At 38.5% G+C, this 19373-nt stretch overlaps 1 protein-coding gene across 5 annotated transcripts in view; it reads right to left on the bottom strand.

Moving 5' to 3' along the window:
• The window catches only part of LOC103475687 (stAR-related lipid transfer protein 13), a 56684-nt gene extending 40629 nt beyond the window's left edge, over positions 1-16055 (bottom strand). Inside the window, exons 1-5 of one of the 5 annotated variants that reach the window (XM_017308726.1) lie at positions 15970-16055; positions 13545-14573; positions 10091-10219; positions 4775-4951; positions 1911-1941 (exon numbers count right to left, since the gene is read on the bottom strand). In XM_017308726.1, the coding sequence (XP_017164215.1) occupies positions 1911-1941; positions 4775-4951; positions 10091-10219; positions 13545-14267 (1060 nt within the window). In that variant the 5' untranslated portion in view covers positions 14268-14573; positions 15970-16055. Of the gene's footprint in view, positions 1-1910; positions 1942-4774; positions 4952-6009; positions 6211-10090; positions 10220-10312; positions 10383-13544; positions 14574-15969 lie in introns of those variants that run through there. The other 4 variants (XM_017308727.1, XM_017308730.1, XM_017308729.1 and 1 more) reach the window with 4 other exon arrangements.
• Between the last annotated feature and the right edge of the window lie 3318 nt (positions 16056-19373).

Raw genomic sequence — 19373 nt, 5'->3', positions numbered from 1 at the left:
ATGAAAACCCAAAATCCCTGTCTCAAAAAATTAGCATATTTCATCCGACCAATAAAAGAAATGTGTTTTAATACCAAAAAAGTCAACCTTCAAATAATTATGTTTAGTTATGCACTCAGTACTTGGTCAGGAATCCTTTTCCAGCCTTCAAAGCGGTGTGGCATGGAGGCAATCAGCCTGTGGCTCTCCTGAGGTGTTATGGAGGCCCAGGATGCTTCGATAGCCTTAAGCTCATCCAGAGTGTTGGGTCTTGAGTCAATAAACGATAAAATAAATGTAGCAACAGGAAAGAAACTAAAGTGGACATAGCCATAAACCAAGAGAGGATAATACTAATCAAAGGAAACTAAATGGAAATGAATGAAGAAGAATGAAGAAGAAAATGCTAGAATAAACTAAGAAACTAAATACAGAGGAATAAGCTAGTATGGCAAAACCTTTCGAGCAATAATTAATACAGAGGACTGTATGGCAAGAATAAACAGACACTATTTCCACATAAAAGGTAAAATAATATTGTTAAAGTGCCATGGGTTTGTTGAAACTATATCTAGTACTGACAATAAATATATCTTACAGACCATAACAGTAAATAACTGATCACTTATGTTTTAAATTAGATTTGATATATTTATTTCTTCAATATTATTTTTAATGTCAATGTTAATGTCATGAGGCTGATGACTCCATGACACTTTCAATTTGACTCATTAGGATTTGATTAAGAACCAGATTTGTTCTTCTGTCCAGTAAAACTATTAATGTATAAATCAACAGACATTTCCATATAAAGATATAATCCATGTTTCTGTCTAATATTTGTATGGCATTAAAAGGATCTGGAACTTTAGTTTTTCCACTGAAAGCTCTGGTTTGCACAATAAATGCCATGTGGGTGAAGTTTTATGGATGATGCTCTGATGTCCCATTCTCCTGAAGGCAGCACAGAGCTGCACCACCAGAAACTCACAGAAACACTGAAGAGAAGAAGAGTTATGATTAATGTAGTTACAGTTCTATCCATGTTTTAATGTTGCAGAGCTCAGTCGTTTTGCAAATAGTTCAAAGTTTAAACTGGCATGTTGTTCATCTTTTATCTGGTCATTTTGTGGAAGATTTAACAACTAGAAAATGGCACAAAATAAGAATATTTTTCCACTCTGATTGGCTGCTGCTAGGTCTACCGATTTTAATTTGAACGTTCATTACATTTTTCGTAAACACCAGTGAAATTAATTTCTATTCCTATGGCTTTTTTGTTCTCTGGGAAATTAGTTTTGATGATAAATGCAGAAACAAGCATAAAAATCAAAACATCTACAATAGTGATAGCAATATTAATGATAAAATAATGGTCAGTGCAAAGTAGCCTACAAATTTTTTGGTGGGGGGCGGTGAGGGACCTGGATAAAGGCTGGTGGGGCGGTGGCCCAAAAAAGGTTGAGAAACACTGTTCTAAATCATGTAATTGAAAAGTAAATCTACCTAAACTTGACCTTTAACCTAATCTGAGCAGAGTAATTAATCGTGGAAGCAGATAAAAACTTCCTGGTGTCACATGAAGTTTTAGCAACAATGTAACACATCGTGTGAGTGTAACATGACAAAGCGTGAAAAAGTGCAAGGTTGGTGAATAATTTTACACGGCATTATAAATGTTGTGTGATTTCTGCTGTCAGCAGTAGTTATTGCTCCAAAAATATGCGTGTGTCTGTTTATAGGACAAAGTGTGTGTTTGCATTGCAGTGCTGTGGTGACTGAGGTTTGAAACGCAAGAGGAGAAATTCCCACAAGTCCTGTTTTATCCTTAAATGGGGAAACAAAGTCCAAGAAAAAGGATGCAGGATGCGAACCTACCCCGGCAGAAAAAACAGTAAGACTTCCTACTCTCACTTTAAAGATCATCCTACCTGCTGATCCGCTGGTCATCTTTGCAGCAACCTAGCATGACAAAGAAGAGAGAAGGAGACAGAAATACAGATAAGTACAGAAATAGAAGCAGCAAAATATACAAGTAGAGGGTGAATTTCCTCCAAAGCTTTTGGGAATGTAAACGCGACATTGTGCCCCGCTTTAATCAGTCTGGTCATACCTCAACAGCAGCGATGCTGGGAAAATTACATTTCTTTGTAAACTCGTTTTCTAAGTGGAGGAATATGTGGACTACTTGTTGTTTCCTTTAGTTAGTTAATGCGGCTACATTCCTTTCATGGATTGGCTTAAATCCTAAAATATAATGTTAGATCTGAGGAAATGGGAAAAGATTTTTGCAGGTGATTGAATCTACCCGTGTCCTCTCTTTAGAGTGAGAGATGAAGATGCAGAAACAGAATATTACATTAAAGGTTAAATATAAAGATGGACAGAAGAGGATATAATGGTTAAAGTCTGTATGATATGATGAATGTGGTTCTTTTTTCAGCAGGTCATCTCTAGCAACCTGCTCTCTTGCTACCTTATGTTGAATGGCCGCTACTAAAGCTTAACTTAATTATCCACCTTCTTTCTGACTGAGGCTAATAAATCTATTTGTTCCGAGACACACTTTCAGAAATGTGCTTTTAGGGAAATAGGATGCCTAAAAGTCATACTGATACTCAAACGTTACATTTATTTAAATGTGTAGGTGTGTGTATGTCTGTGTGTTTAAGGAGGAGGGAGGGAGGGAGAGTTCGTTTGCACAGCTGTGCTTTATCAGTCACAGTTAGGGGGAAAATAAACCCACCCCTGCATCAAATTGAGCGCCCCCTGCTTGTCCCTCTGCCTGCCTACCTGCTCAGTAAAACATAAGCTGAGCACAAACGACAGTATTCTGCAACGGGGTCCATTCACATAGAATGCTCATGATGGGTTTCAAGTTAAAGAGAATGTTTCGTGAAATCTGGAGACACTCTACACAAAGGACAAGCGAGCTGGTGGGAATTTAAGCCAGAAAAGATTATGCATAAATATTGTGTTTTTATTGAGTAATAAGATAAATAAATGATGATCAAATTGTACCTTGCTGTTGACCTCATCAGATTGGGTAACTACTGAAAATTGCAACATGAGCTTTGAACTAATGCTTCTTTTTGGGCAACCAATTCGAACATCGCCGGCTAACACCCATAAAGCCTCTTTAATGCTCTGAAGTATTGAAAAGCTTTCAGTTGAATTCCACCGTGGCATAACTGGCATGATATGGAAAAAGTTGCACGAAATCAACTGTTGGCAGTCCTGTGCTATTGGGAAATGTTTTCAACAACATGTAGATATCTAATCATTTGATGTATTTCACTTTAAAAAACACACACACACACACATTGTGCACTTTGCACATGTTTACACATGCATAATTTATTTTCTGCAGAAAATTAACTATTTTTATTTTTGTTCTAAAAATTCTTCAACTTTACATTCATTCCTTCTTTCATTTCAAACGCTCTCCATCACTGCATTTAAATTTTATTTCCTTGGTAGTTCAGTATTTTTAAGAACTACAAATAAAAAGGCATAATGAAGGAAATAAAATAATAAATAGATTAATTATTTATTCAGGTTCCATCGCGTGTGTTGACCAGTCCACTCCAATAAATTAAGAAATGTAATGACTCTTGATTTGACAAAATAACTATTTTAACCGCTGTAAATTATGACTATATCATAGAAATGTATTAAAATTCTCAGTTGTCAAAGCAGGTTTTAAAGGTTTTCCTCCCTGTGGGTATAAATTGACGTGTGTGTCTCAGAAAATGTCCCAGATCAGTTTACATCCTTTCATTAGTTTCAAAACCACAAAAACAAAGGTTTGACATATAGCAAACAAGTAAAGTGATGGGCTTCCTTTCAGGTTCTCTATCTTTAAATATCAGTCATTTAGAAAACTAAGCCCTTAACCACTCTTGAAATTAAGAGGTTTAATCTCTTTAAAATGTTTTATTTCTTCACTTTGGGTGTTAACAATAAGCTTTCAATTGAAATAGTTCTGGGATTATTACATTTTCAAAATCATACGAGTGGTGTTCTTTGTAAAACATCAAGAAAAAACTACATGATGGCTTAAAGAAGACATTTCTTTTTATTCTCCTTTATCTGTCTGACGGTTGTAGTACAGCTGTGACTGTGCTGACTGGGCAGAAAGTGACCTTGTAAATTCTGCTGCGCGGAGCAGATCTGTCTCACCGCTTTACACTCATCTTATTTATAAAACAGCAGGGCWGAAGAAACCTTGACTGAGTTTCAGGCAGAGGGAGGAACATGATGTAACAAAAGGACAGAGAAAATATCAAAACATAACAGATTGTTGTTTTTTTTTTCAGCAAAAGCCTTTGTGTAAGATGTAAGCTAAAACAAGGTGACTCACAGATGAGGACAGGGGGTGATATGTCACAGTGTGCTCAAAAGCAAACCACAGATTTTCACCTCATCCCATTCCTTATGAAACACTGGAACTTTAGTGACTGTTTTCACCCAAAACAGGTGAAAGGTTTTACTCAGAAATCAGATTTGACTCAGCTGAGTGGCTGATCAGCTTATATCGGTCTGTGAAGCTCCTGTGTGCGAGGTCAGCTTCAAAGTGCTTCATGAGTCTGTAATGCAACCAAAAGTCTGAGAGGAATCACAGACCTTATGCCAGTATGGAAGAGCAAAGCGAAACGGGCCTCAGTGGCGTTCTCATGGGAGCCGCTGCTCCAGACGGAAACCGACTTACATCAGAAACTCGAAATCAGAGCAGTTAAAAATGGGCTGGTTGTGTTTTTTAAAGTTTCTCACTGGTGCAACCGGAGTGTCTCACCCGGGCATGACGAGCTTGGAGATGCGTAGGAGACGTGAGGGAGGAGCGAGTCAGTGGCCTGCTGCGGGTCAAGGGTCGTGAGCGACGTCTGGTCAGCGGCTCAGGTTTGTCTGGAGATTTGTGGGCTCCTTGATCCGGGCCTGTTCGGACGGTCATCCTGAACACAGTCTGGGCACTCTGAAGGACAGGAGAGAGAAAGACAAGCTAAGAAAAGGAAATAAAAAAATGTGCATCCAGTCCACCTAAATAAGATTTTAGCTGCCCAGATGAAAGCAGAAGCATGTGGTTTATATGTGGATACCAAACAACGTTGTTCTCTTTATTGATCTGAGTTCTATTTTTGACAAACTTCTCATGATATTTCATATCATATATTAAAAATCATAACTAGAATGTTCAGTGGTGTTACCACGCTCAGCAGTTTATGCAGATTCATTAATCTTTCAATGTCTATGTGAAATTGTTTGCTAATTTTGTCAAATCATATAGAAGTTTTTCTGCTGGGAAATCAGAAAGTTTTAATTTTTTCTTTATTTTTATATATACATATATTTTTTTTCTTGTAATTGAAAAGTTTTGATGTTACACCCAAGAGCAACTTAACTTTTGAAAAACACATTAATAATAGAGCATGCTCTGCACACTGTCATTTATATACTATTCTATGACACCCTTCCCTTAAAGCTAAAACTGCACGTCTTATACAGTCTCCACATCTCTGGTTTAAATCATATCTCTTGGATCATTGTCAGTAAATACAGTTTAAAAGTTGCCAGTGGGTGTTCCTCGAGTTTATAAACTAAAACATTTAGGTCACATTTTTAGCATAGATGATACAGTTTTGGGTATTTTTGCTCAAGATCATGTTTGATTTTTACTGTTGACATTTTAATTTTATAGAGCTAATAATAATTAGCTCTATGATGGAACCTGGTGAGGGAACCAGCTACCAACTATGCAACTGTGCAGCCCACAATAATTATCACTAAAGTTTTATTTTACTTGAGAAGCACCAGAACAACATGACTTCTATCAACTTTTAAATGCTTATTATGTTAATCAGTCAAAGGGTAAATTCTGCAAAACTTAGCAAGTCTCCTGCATTTTCAGTGAGTACCAACAGTAAGCAACACAGAAATATTAATTATGTTTTAATTCAGGTAACCTTCATGTGTAAAAACATAAAGATCTATAGCTCATCCCATTCAGCAGCAGACTAAACATCTGTCTCTTACCGCTCCCCGTGTCTTCATGCTGCCCGTCTCATCAGCAGGTCTGTTTCTCTGGTTTCTGTCCAGTAACTTGTGAAGCTGGTGATGATGTGAAGCGATTCAAGATTTAAGACCTTGCTGACGATTTATCGCTCCTTCTCACATTCTGAAAAAAAGTCCCACCCTAATCTTGGCTCTCCTTCCGCTGCCTGAGCTCATTGACAACAGTGGAAAGTCCAATCCAGCCTGACCCCGTCCACTCAGCTACTGAGGCCACTTCAGTGGGAATACCCACTGATGTGCTTCCCGCTTCCCCCTTCCAGTCAAACACCGAGCTGATAAGATGCATGAGTAACTGATGGAGAGGAAGGAATGACTTTCATTTTAGTAGAAGAGGATCTATTTCACCAATACTCATAAAGAGATCATTTTCTGCTCGTTTTGGCACACAATGATTCTGGTTTCAGAAAATTCCCTTCCTGATCTTACAAAGGATTCCCATCATGGTGACGAACAATGCTGCTGCTAATGCTCCCATTGTGTGGTTGGAGATGGAGATGAGCATGGTGCTCCACTGTGGCAAAAATAAAAAAAATAGAGATGAATTTTTCTCATTTTTGTTTCTCTTTTTGGATGTTTCACATGGCATTTTGATCCTGATATTTTCATTCATGCCTGCTTTTTAAAAGTGTGTATGAAAAGTCAACTACAGACCATTAATAGTCATTTAACTTATTGATCTTTTCAGTTACAACAAATGATCCCTGCAGAAGCCAAATGGTGCATTAGATATGAAATGACCGAAAGTTGTTTCCTAAATTATCCAAAGCATTTTTTTTGTAATCAATAGCTGAATGTTTTCGCCATGAAAAGTCAATCTTATAATGCTGACAAGTTTTTGGGGCATTTAGTCCTGCAATAATCCCATTAAGGTTGGAAAATCTAATTTGTCTTGACTCGTTTAGTCTCAGCAGTGGATTTTAGACATGGTTCATGTCTGGACTCTGGCTGGGACTCTTTAAAATGTTTATATTGTCTTCTGTTAAACATTTTTTTTTACCACTTGACCCCCCCAGTGAATGTCAGGGATCACCGTCTCAGAAGGTCCAGTACGACCTCAGGCCAGGTTCTTTTCTGCGGCTTGTTTTCTAAAAAGAATTTTAATGTGATCCATTTTCTTCTGGATGCACTGAAACTGACAACATTGTTTTCAAAACGGTCAAAGCATTACATTCCTGTCACCTGACATTGATTACCTCTTCTACTGACATTGTCAGTTTTTGCCCCTTCTGACAGCTAAGATGTTTACCATAAACACTGAAGAGGTCAAGTTTTTCACAAACCAGATTCACTTCTGTGTGTCAAGCTCTGGCTTCAGTTGGTACCACTGGGGCATAAGAGATTTCTTATGGCTTTCTTTTGACGATATATATCTTTTTGCCACTTCCAAATAGATCAAAACATTTAGTGTGAATAACTAATAGTTATTCTACCAGCAGATTCTTCCACCTGAGTTGTGAATCACTGCAGCTTCCACAGAGTTGCCAATGGATATTTGGCTGCTTCCCTGATTAATGCTCGTCGTGTCTTGGTAGGTTTGCAGCTTGTCGATACTCTCCACATTTTAATTATTAAATTACATAATACTGTAATTTAATAATTGTTTATGTGCAAACTCCACCTTTGGTAAATTTACATGTACTGAGGTGAGTTCCACAACCCATAGGTAACTTTGATGGTTTTGACATTAGACTGATTACTTGTTTGTTCCCCAGACAATGAGGTTGCATGTAAATAGTTTTGAGTTATTCTGGTGAACAGTTTGCAAAGATCATGCAGGTCTCTGCTTGTACAGCAAAAAATAAATAAACAGACTGATGCCTGAAGGAAACTTTGGCAGCTTTTAAAAGTCTGTTATGCAACATCTTGAAATTTATTAATAACCCATCCATCCATTTTCTTTACACCCTTGTCCCTTAGTGGGGTCGGGTGGTTGTCCTCCTTCCAGGCGAGAGGTGGGGTCACCCTGGCCAGGTCGCCAGTCTGTTGCAGGGCAACACAGAGACACACRGGAYAAACAACCRTGCACACACACACTCACACCTAGGGGCAATTTGGAGAGGCCAATTAACCTGACAGTCATGTTTTTGGACTGTGGGAGGAAACCGGAGTACCTGGAGAAAACCCACACATGCACAGGGTGAACATGCAAACTCCATGCAGAAAGACCCCCTGGCCGGGAATCAAACCCAGAACCTTCTTGCTGCAAGGCAACAGCTCTACCAACTGTGCCACTGTGCAGCCAATTTATTAATAATATATAGAAAAAATACTTTATATATATTTTCTAAATATGTTCTGCAACAAGCTATAATCCCATTTCTACATGTCCCGTCATACATGTCACGATGCTCTTTAATTAACGTTGCACTTCTGCACTGAATTAGCAGACAATGAGGCAAACTGCTAAATGTGTCAACATAATTCACTGCACCGCTGTTTCTCTAACAAGCAAAACAGCTTAAATGGGATTGTTGTGGTGCAATTTCAACAGTTTTATGAGCATTCCTTAACTTCTACATGGTTTGAGAGCTATTTGAGGTTAACTCATTTACACTCAGTAAGGATACTGAAGCATCTGGAATGTCATGTAGGAAAAGAACAGCAGAAGGGTCACTGTGATCTTTTGGTCCACAAAATATGTTTGTTACGCCTTTAAAGCTCCAGCGAGGAATGATTTGACATCTGTTGTTTCTGTGGAAGCAGTTATTTTACCACATGAACGGCATGGAAATCCAACCGGATTATAATTTACTTTTCTAGTGAAAAATTAACGCGCAGTCATCATGAGCATGGATGCCATGTCCATTTTGGATGTTCTCCTTTCCAGGGTGATTAAATAATTATAAAATATTGAACTATTCGATGCATATGGTTGTTGTTTTTTTTTGTTTGTTTTGTTTTGCAGTGTTTCTATAATTAGAAAATTAATAATGATAAATAAAAGCTTTCTTTATGTTCATGCTGAAGGTTATCAGATTGGTTTAAATTGAATAAACCTCAGGCATCAGAAATCCTTCTTAAAGACTGTTATTGTCTTCATTTGGTAATTTCTCCTCTGACCTAAACATCTCTTAATGACTTGAGAAATACTGCAGGACAGAAAAATCTAGATTTACACGAGTTGGAAAAGTCAGTTAGATCCATTATTAAACAATTGCAGATCACAAGAATCAGTAATAAATGCCAGTCATTAATTTGTTTGCCCTCTTTGGTAAGACTTGGAGAAAGACCCAAACTGTCACCCTTTATGAACATAAATTTATTAGGATGATCAGGAACAATTTTGAACATGCAGCCAGATGACTGGAATGTGGGCCCAGTGGGGTGTTCCAGCAGGAAAATGATCACAAACATGCATCCAGACATCCAGAGTGTTTCAGAAAGGGATAAAGCAGACTTACTTTAAGCTGCTGGAAAAGCCTCCCCAAAGCCCTGACCTTAAAAACTCTGAACATTTGCAGATTGTGCCTAAATGGCAGGTCCATGTCAGAACACTGTACTGGTTCTGCAAATAAGACTGGACTGCCAGACTGCCAGGAGCATGCTGACGGCAAAAGAAGTGATTCTGGTGTCTCTGCAAATCACTAAGGGAGATTTACCTAAACACAAATTAATGTGTATTTAGACACACTGTGTATTTAGGGTATATTTATTTTCAACCTGTATTGATTAGGCAAAATCCTTAATTCATTCAAATTTGTGCACCAAACTTCTGTCTTTCAAACTCACTGAGGTTTCATGTTGTTTTATCTCTCCACCCTGGAAGATATGAATATGCAGTACGAGCAAAATTCTAGTTATCTAAATAAATAGCTTGGTAGCTAAAACCAAGAGTCTAATAAATCGAATAAAGCATAGGACTAAAATGAAAAAAAAAGAATAGTGTTTGTGTTGTTTAAAGTTAGCACAGAGAGCTTTCAAAATGTATTACAGTTCTATTCATAACCTTGTTGTTTTCGCTCAGATGAGCCTGAGACGACACCATCTATATTCATAAAGCTATTCATCAATCACATGTGCTGCAAATCTAAATCAGGCCTACCTTGGTGCCCTGCTGCTCCTCCTTGACTCCAACGTCATTTGTGTGGCAGGAATTAGAGTTTTGGATGTTTTGCATTCCCTCGCTGAGGTGATCCAATTTCTTCATCAGCAGGACCATGGAGTCACACTGCTGAGAACACAAGACAAAAACCAAAATAAGTGGAAATGAAAGTAAGAACAGCTCAAGGCAACAGACAATTCCTGTGCACCTCTTTAGATGAACCTTAAATGCAACACATCTCTTCCTCATTCAGCCATTCCAACTTTCATTGCCTCAATGATCCGTTCTTCAGTCTGACTTGTGATACAAATCAATAGAGATTCTGTGAGGATAACAGAATGTGCAGAATAAGAATAAAACCAAAGCTTAGGCCTACAGGTTGTAAGCATTAATATAGACAATGTGAGATGCCGGATGTGCCCGTGCTAAAGTTATGCAAAGGTCTAAATCATTTCTGTACTTTGTCAGTAACTGGTGGTAATTGAGTCTGACTGAGATGCTTGTTCGCTGGCCTTCCAGGAAATGAACAAACTGCTTTGTTTCTGAGCTCCGTTGCCAATCCCAGAGTCCCATAGGCTGATAGCAGCATATAAAGACCCTTTGAAGGAACTGCAGTCCAAAAACAGCCCCCTCACTCACACAGCTACATGCATACTCACAGGCATGCCCTCACAACACAACCCACCCACTCATCTACCCACTCGCGCTCACAAACACACCCTTTTCTCCAGTCCCAAAACTATCATGTCGACCAGCTTAAAAAATATCTGCAGTAACTGCTTTGGCAGTAAAACCATTTCCTGTGTGTTGCGGCCCCCACTTCCCCCAGATTCCTACGCAGCACAGGAGCACAGAGGGCTGTCTGTGCACAGCAGGGTGCTATTTTTACCCTCACTGTGGGGGGACAGATCCAGGGCGAGGTGGGGGAACAGAGCCACTGGAGGCTTTTCAGTTACAAGAATGACTGCCAGCATGTACACATGCTGAAAGTCACTGACACATAAATGTGCTAATGCACTGCAGCACACATAGACACACACAGACGCAGCAGTGTTGCTCTCTAAGTTCATGAAATGTTAATAAGATTCTGTCCAGAGCGTCCACAGGGGGAAAGGGCCTTTTACTCATCGATGCTTAAAGCAGCAATTCATTATTGGACTCATACAAAGGAAACAAACGCTGTTATAAATAACTACTACTATGTGTAGTGTTGGCTGTTTTCAAGTGAATTTCCAATTGAAAAAGCTAAGCAGAGGGATGAACTTCTCTTCATTTGCTGATGAAGGTGAAGGTTAATTTAGTATCCGGTGAACCTTTTACGTTTCCCTGTTTATTAGATTAGGGATAAGTCTTACAGTCAAATATTAAACATTTCAGCCTTTTTGCTGCATTAAATTATTTCTGATTAGCCTAAAAATTGAATGTTCTTTGGAATTTTACACCAGAATGCATTATTTTTTTACTTCCTATACTCTGTAGATATGGTTTCTGTCAATAAAAAATTAAGTCTATGACTAAAAGCAAGCTGACAATTTGTTTTTGCAAATGATTTGACTAGTAAAAAACAAGTTAAAAAGACAAGTAAGTGGTTGTAAAAGTTAGACATCTATATAAAAAAAGATCTTTCTAATGAATATTTGCTTAGTTACCAGTTACTGAATTAACTTTTTCGTAATTTACCGGTTAAACTCCAGGTCTCACAGCAGACCCACCCAGAAGGTTTTCCATAAAAGATCTTAGTCTTGGACCATTTGTGATGGGAGTAAATGCTTTTTAGTGTCAGACCTTGGAAAAAGAAATTTAGATTTATTTATTATTTCTCAGAGATGTAAGAAAACCAGAAGAGTCTAAATGCCTTAGTAACTGGAACAACAACTGCAAACCTTTAAACTTTTAAGCAGGTGTATAAACAGGATTTTCTGCAAGTCCTCCAGCAAGGGATTGCTCAGCCAAACTGTGGAAACATCATCACAACGGAGGTGCAGGCAGAGATAATCCTTTCATTTCAGGAAGAGAGGAGGGGGCAGAGTGCAAGAGGACCGTTATGGGAGCGTGCCAGAGTCTGAGGGTTGGGGTGGGAGCAATCTGACAGGTGTGAGAACAAAGTTAGGGACACATTCGCTTAAAGAATGACTGCTGGTGCGGTGCATGCAGGGTTATAACAGATGCCAGGCAGTGCAAGAGGAAAATATGAAAGGAATTTATTAGAGGCAGTATTTCTGAGATAGAATAACTCCTAATTGGACATCTTCACTTTTCTCTGAAGAATACTAACTGTAGATTTACTACACTAAAAGAAAAAGGGAAAATTGTTGTTTTTGTCTGAAATAATCTTAGCAGAAATCAGAAATTTATTTACAAAAACAATGTAATTAAAGGCTGTTAATGTTGCAATGTTTATATTTCAATATTATTTACAGCATACAGTCTAAATCAAGACATTTTACTAGTTAATCTATCACATATTAACAGTATTTTAATTGAGGTCATTATTTACAAAGATCCCTCATTGTTATGCAGAAAGTCTTGATCCTAAACAGGAATGAGGTCATTTTAAATTATCTGTAAATGTTCGACTTTGCTGCCCTCTAGTGGTACAACATGTATTATGAGAGAAGTTCAGATAGTGCAAAGTTCATGTTCATGGTGGTTCACTAGATTGAACCTTATTTACTTTATCATTCAGTGATTGATAAAGTAAAGAAGAATGACCAACAACAAGCAACATGAAAAACATGAGCATGCTTGAACTTTTACTTGCATTTTGTTGCCTTACAGCCAGAACTTTCAATTGTATTTTATTGGAACTTCTGTATCGCAAACAGACTATCGCAACAAATTGCATATCTGTGGAAGGAAAATAAAACGTACTTTATTTTATATATATAAATTAATTCTGTAAAGTGTGGGTATTAATTTAAAACCTCCAATAAGCCACTCACAGACACAAAAAACAGCTGGAAGAAGGTCCTCTGTTTCTGACAACAAAAGTGAATGTTTGGCTCCCAAGCAAAATACAATTTTTGATGTAAAACTACTCATTGCCTCTTTAAATAAGGTGGTGGCAGCATCAGGCTGAGAAGATGTTTTTCTCAGACAGCGAATGGGAGCTGACAAGAGACGATGAAGGATGGAAAGAGTTAAATGCAGCCTTAAAACAGTTAATGTGCACAGAAGTGGTCATTCAATTTGACAGAAGACTGATTTTATGAAGGGAAGAACCGACCAAAATGTCAGTATTGAGATCAGCAAAGCTGGTTGGACACACACCACAAAAGACTTGTAGAGCAAAGTTTTCAAAAACTCTGTCGTGGCAAAATCACCCACTTATTTTTCTTGGTTTATCACCTAAAATTCCAATATAATGTGTGTGGTAGTAATTTGACAAAAGCTCCAAGTTTAGGTATACAATGAAATACTGAGGTCAAAACAAATACCAGCTGTTTTCATTTACCTGCCGTGTATCCTCTTCCTCCTTGCCACCTGCACACTCCGGTCTCGTTTTGCTGTTGGAGGTCTTTGGCCGGTCAGCTGCAGGGCCATGAGGCAGAACCTCTGGCCTCCTCCTCAGAAACTTTCTGTTTTTGTTCAAACTCCTACGATGGCGACTGACCAGAAACTCCTTGTACTGTAAAGTTTCAGGGAATTCATCAACATCAGCATCTTCATCTTCACTCTCTTCTTTGGAAGCGGAGGAGGAAGAGGGGGACTCCCTGCCGTCAGAACTCTCCTTCCCAACAGCGGCATGGCTGCCTTCATAATCGCAGAAAACAATCGCACTTGGCTTATGTTTTACTATTCGAAGCACGTCCGGTGAGGTGTCCTCTGACGAGTTCACGCACTCAAACAGATGGCTGTCACAGGATGTGTCCAGGAGCGGTGAAAAGGCAGAAGGGATCTCAGCAGGATGGGGCGTCACCGCGGGGCGCTCTTCCTGCTGCTCAGGTGCTGCAGCTCCTCTCTGTTTCACATTCCGTTCTAAAAATAGAGGACCACTCCGAGCAGCATCTCCACCGTCAGTGTCTGTCACCTCTATGTCCTCTAGAGCAGATCCGGAAGACGTGTAATCACTCTGACTGAGGCCAGACGTGCTGTCGATCTTCAGATCCTTCCAGTGTTTAACGTGACTGGCCACAGGATCCAGCGTGGCATCAAAGAGAGAAGCAGGCCCAGACATGGCTCTCAGTTGGCTGTTGGAGTGTTAAATTGGGGTGGGGGGGGAAACTTGTCCTTGCACTTCACTTAGAAAGACATCCACAGCCTGCGGGTAAATATGCCTGTTCGACTGCTCTTGATCAGGCGGTGCAACCACTGGACTTTTAACCATCACTGCCGATCTCCTCCTCGGCAACTGCAAGTCCTGCTGTCACCATGACGTTGCATTTTTAAAGCAGTCTGATGAATGGAATCAGGCAAAGCTGCTGAACTTATGCCAACAGCTTGGTGTGGACTGCATTTGTAATCCCCAAATGCTTTGGGCTTCCTGCAAGAGAAGAATAGTTTTGGACAAACTCACTCACACGTTTTCACATGTGCAAACTATAAATAATATGCAGTAGGCATGTGTTACAGCCACAAAAATCTGGATTTGCAAAGAGAAGAAAGTGAATAATGAAACTTCTGCTACAACTCTTGGGTGCAAGGCAGTCATATTGGATTCTGAGGTTTTTGTTTGTGAATAACCTCTGACCTATTTGCAACAAATTCCAACACAGTAAAATCAAGCAGCGTTCGTGAATAACACATTTTTCCCCAGCCTTGTAACTGCATTTCAAAATGACCGTCAGTATGGAGGCACTTTAAGCTTTAACAACTAGGTTAAACTTAGGTTCCCAGATAATATCTTTTAGTTGGTTTTATTTATTGAAAGAGAAAGCTATCCAAACCAACTTGGCTCTATATGAAAAAGCAATTGCACCTAAACTGCTGGTGCCTCCCTTGACTGTAGCAACTCCTATCAAGCTATGAGTCTTTTATATCATTGCAGAGGAATTTTGGCTCCCTCTTCTCATTACAATTGATTGAATTTTATCACTCTGGAGAGTTTTCAAGGACAAATGGTCTGAATAGGGTCATGCTAAATTTTAGATTTAATCCAGTCATTGATTTGAGCAGCCATTTTCCTCCAGGACTACAGCTTTGGTAGTAATTTTGTGTGCTGAAAATGAACCAAAAACAAAATTAAGCACAGTTGATAAACTATTTAAGAAGGAATGCAGATATATTTTCACATTGGAATTTTGTTTTTACTCTAGTTATCTTTGTGATGTTGAAATTTGTTTGACGATCTGAAACATTTTAGTGCAACAAAAAAGCAAAAGCAGGAGAAATCTGTGAGCATGCAAAAACAGTTTAATGGCCAGATGCACTGAATAGCTGAGGAAAATAAATAAATAAATCTTATACATTTTGCAGATTGAATGTGATCTATCAGATTAAATGCCCATTGGCATAAACACTGGTTTTCACAACCCAGGCTGTCAGACATTTTTCTTCCTTTTTTCACAAAGGCATTTTTCTAAAACACATTGTTTTTTCCTGGTGGATTGCTATTCTTGGCTGCAGCCATCACACCCTTTCCTCGCCTCTGACTCTGGGCTCTTTTCCTTTCCCCAACAAGAAGTCTTAAAATCAGGGTCAAAATCTTGAAAAGACCATCTAAAGTTCAGATATTGTTGCAGCACAAGTAAGGAGACGTAAGAAACCGTTTGAAGAGACACGTCTCATATTAAATATTTAAGTCAGGATGTTGAAATAGTGTTACTACAAGGCATCTGGCTGCTGTGCACAAGAACACTGCAGATTTACACTTGAATATGAAAACATTTGGGAGCTTTAGTTTTTCTAAAAGTAAAAGATACATTTAGATTTGAACATACCAGACTTTTTCACAGAAGCTGAAGACCTCTTCCGCCACAACATTCTGAAGCATGGACATCAAAAGAAAGCATCCAACACTGACAGAAACGATTCACAGACTGGGTTTATTTAGTTGTAAAGATGTAATATACTGAGAGGGGAGGAGGGAAAAAGGCTGAGGAATGTGTTTCCCTCCTACATTACCTCAGCGAGAAGAGGGGCAGTTCCACAGGCAGGTGTTTGAACTGCTGTAGTGCGTGTGTGTGTGTGTGTGTGTGTGTGTGTGTGTGTGTGTGTGTGTGTGTGTGTGTGTGTGTGTGTGTGTGTCTATGGAGAATGGCCATTGTTTTGCATGGAAATATATGTAAGTACGCACAAGCAGGGGAAGAGAAATGACAACGTGTCACGGATAAAAGCAGATCTGTAGGTTTCGGGTTCTTCCCCCTCCTTGTTGCACCTTTTCCCTCTTCGCTGCATGACATGGCTCAGGGCGACGGATTTTTCACCTCACATGCAAATTCCTCAACAAAGCATGAGGTAATGCTTTAAAATGTTATTAACTCCTGCCAATATATGCCACATCTCCTGGTTTCAGGAGCAGCAAGTTTTTGCAGAGTACATTAAAAGTTATGGTTTTTTGCAGAGCTGTCAATGAACTGTGGAATTCCTCAGGTTTGCCAGAAAATAATCAATTTTAACATTTTGGAGGGAATGTCTCTGGTCAGGAGTGGAAACCTGCAATTTAGACATTTGTGATGGAGATGAATTTTCCTGTTGAGGCCTGTCCAGTTGGAAAGGAGATCTGGTCACAGAGGGAGGACGTAATGCCAGTGTCTACGTAACCAAAAGTTTCTGTAAAAATCTGCCAGAGTAGAAATATGTCTTGTAATCCAAATCAAGCAAACTTTCAGAAAAGACAACATGGGAAAATACGAAAAAAAGCAACGTTTTTAAATGACGGTTTCATTAATTAAGAATAAAAGCTGTCCAAATCAAGCTGACCGTGTGAAAAAGTTGTTGACCCTTAAACCAAATTTTTCGTTACACCACTCTTGGTAGCAACAACTGTAGTCAATCATTTGCAGTGACTCATAATGGGTCTTTTACACTGCTGTGGAGGAGTTTTGGCCCATTTTTTAGAACAAATCAGTTTAATGCAGTTTTGTACTTACTTCTGTGTTAGTTGTAATGCTCATGTGGAAAGTTTTATGGAGCAAATGATCTGTGTAAGGCCAGCTCAATCTGATTAAAGTCCATCCTTTCACTAGGCTGGTTCAGAGGTGGGCCTGGTTTGTGCTTTGGATCGTTGTCAAATTGATCTTCATGTCACAAACTGATTGACATTATTTTCCTTTAGGAGCTTCAGAGCAGTGTCTAAGAAGATCAACAATAAAGACAAAGAACACTGGCTCTGTTTGGGGACTATTCTGGAACCCCTGGAGATGAAGACGCAAACAAAGATTGTTCATAAAATGAAAAACATTACAATAGCATCCTCTTAATCAGACAATCATACAATAATAAATTGTCTTTTCAGATATACTGTAATACTGATCACTACAGGAGATCAGCCTTTTATCTTATCCATCAGGATCTTTAAAAACTCTTTGAAAAAGGCATTATAATTGAAGTCACAATATTTACTTACACTGTGGAATTAATAAAGTATTTCCGAATCGAGTTGAACTTGACTGGGTACAAAAATTAATTTTTGTCTGCATCCGTTTGCATAAACTTTGATGAAATTTTGAGTCGAGTGAAATACCTTTTCAAACATCCAGATTTTTACAGATTGTCACTGATATAATCTTGATATAATGCTGCATTAATATAATCCAAGAATGTGTTTCAGTGCAAGCTACGCTAACCTGCTCAGACATGCTACATRTATAACATTCCTGTCACAGGTATATTTACCTCAGCCAGGTGGAAGAAAGGTGAAGAGGAGAACAGGTTGTAGCATTTGGATAAATAACTACAAAGAATATAAAGAATCAAATTTAGGTAGAACAGTTTGTTTAATAGCTGCAGATGCAGAAACAAAGCGGAAAAAAGGTGTAGAAAATGGAGAAACAGGTAAGACTTGACAAGTTTTCACCAAACCAGAGAGCCTAGCTAAGATTTTTATTCATCTTGAACTTTTTTTTTWAATTTTGTATATATTTTATTTCAATTTTCATGCTTTTGAACAGCAGCATATAAATACACACAACACTTTTTAGATATTTGTAAAAACAAATTTGAAGCCAAAGTACAATCTTCTTCTTCTTCACGCTCATTGCCCCTATGTGTTGGTCAATCACATAAAATGCATGAAAGAAAGTTGGTTGTAAAGGAGAAAAAATGTAAAAAATAATCAAAGGGAAGATGTTGTGTGTAAGCCGTGTTATCGTGAAAGCATGTACTGTTTATGATGTCTGAGATGTGTAAAAGACCTCAGATCAATGTTTTGACAACAAGCATTTCATAGATTTTAGAAGATAAAGGCAGGGAGTGTGTGCAGGAAATACAATTAACATTCTGTGGAATGGGAGGGAGGATACAATGACTGAATGTTTGAACTGGAAACTGATTAGATTTAAATGTACATTTTTGCATTCTTCCTTTTATAAGACAAAGAATATGTCTACCCAGGTGAAATAATGAACTGGACAAAGATTTTCATTAAATCTCTACTCATGCCTTTTCATGATGAGATGGTAGGATTAGCTCAGTGTCGGTGCGTCCTTTTGTTTCCAATGCAGATTAACTTTTTTTTTTCTTTATCTTATCAGATTGTTTCATGCAAAAGATTCATGCTGTCAAAATAAAAAGGACTTATAGAGGATGGCTGTGAGCTGTTGCATAAACATAATTGTTAGCTTTTACCTGAATGAACAAAGATTGACAAACCATCCTGTGACTGGAGCGTCTGAATTACACTCTACCAGGGCCTGCAATGAACTTTCCAACTTCTTTTCACAGAGATGTTGTTGCATCTGATCCGATTCAAATATTAAACCTATTCCTCTTATCAGGTGTTGTCTCCTAGGCTTTAACATCAATTATGAAACCACTACTATAAAAAAAAAATCTGGAAAAGTAGCAGTTGGAGAATTACAGATCCATCTTCAACCTTACATTCAGATGAAAAAAGTGAATGAAAAATACCTTGTTAGCAATGACCAATCACTCTGCCATCTTTCAGTCCGGTTTCTGTTATCACAGTACGGAGACAGGAAGCCATTGTCAATGTGAAACTGTTAAATGACATCCACTTTATGTGGACTGTGGAAGAACCACGGTGCTGGTATTTTTGGACTTCCGGGCAAGCATTTGATAACTTTATAACAACGGTCTCTGATAACACTGGTCAACACAAAAAAAATTGTCTAAGTTTTTTCAGCTGACTTAGTAGTATTTCGATGAGCTGAATCCAAAAATC

The sequence above is a fragment of the Poecilia reticulata genome, linkage group LG14 (genome assembly GCF_000633615.1).
Source record: "Poecilia reticulata strain Guanapo linkage group LG14, Guppy_female_1.0+MT, whole genome shotgun sequence".
Classification (NCBI taxonomy): Eukaryota; Metazoa; Chordata; class Actinopteri; order Cyprinodontiformes; family Poeciliidae; genus Poecilia; species Poecilia reticulata.
The sequence above is the reverse complement of the archived record's forward strand: the minus strand, read 5'-3'. Positions and strand labels throughout refer to the sequence as shown.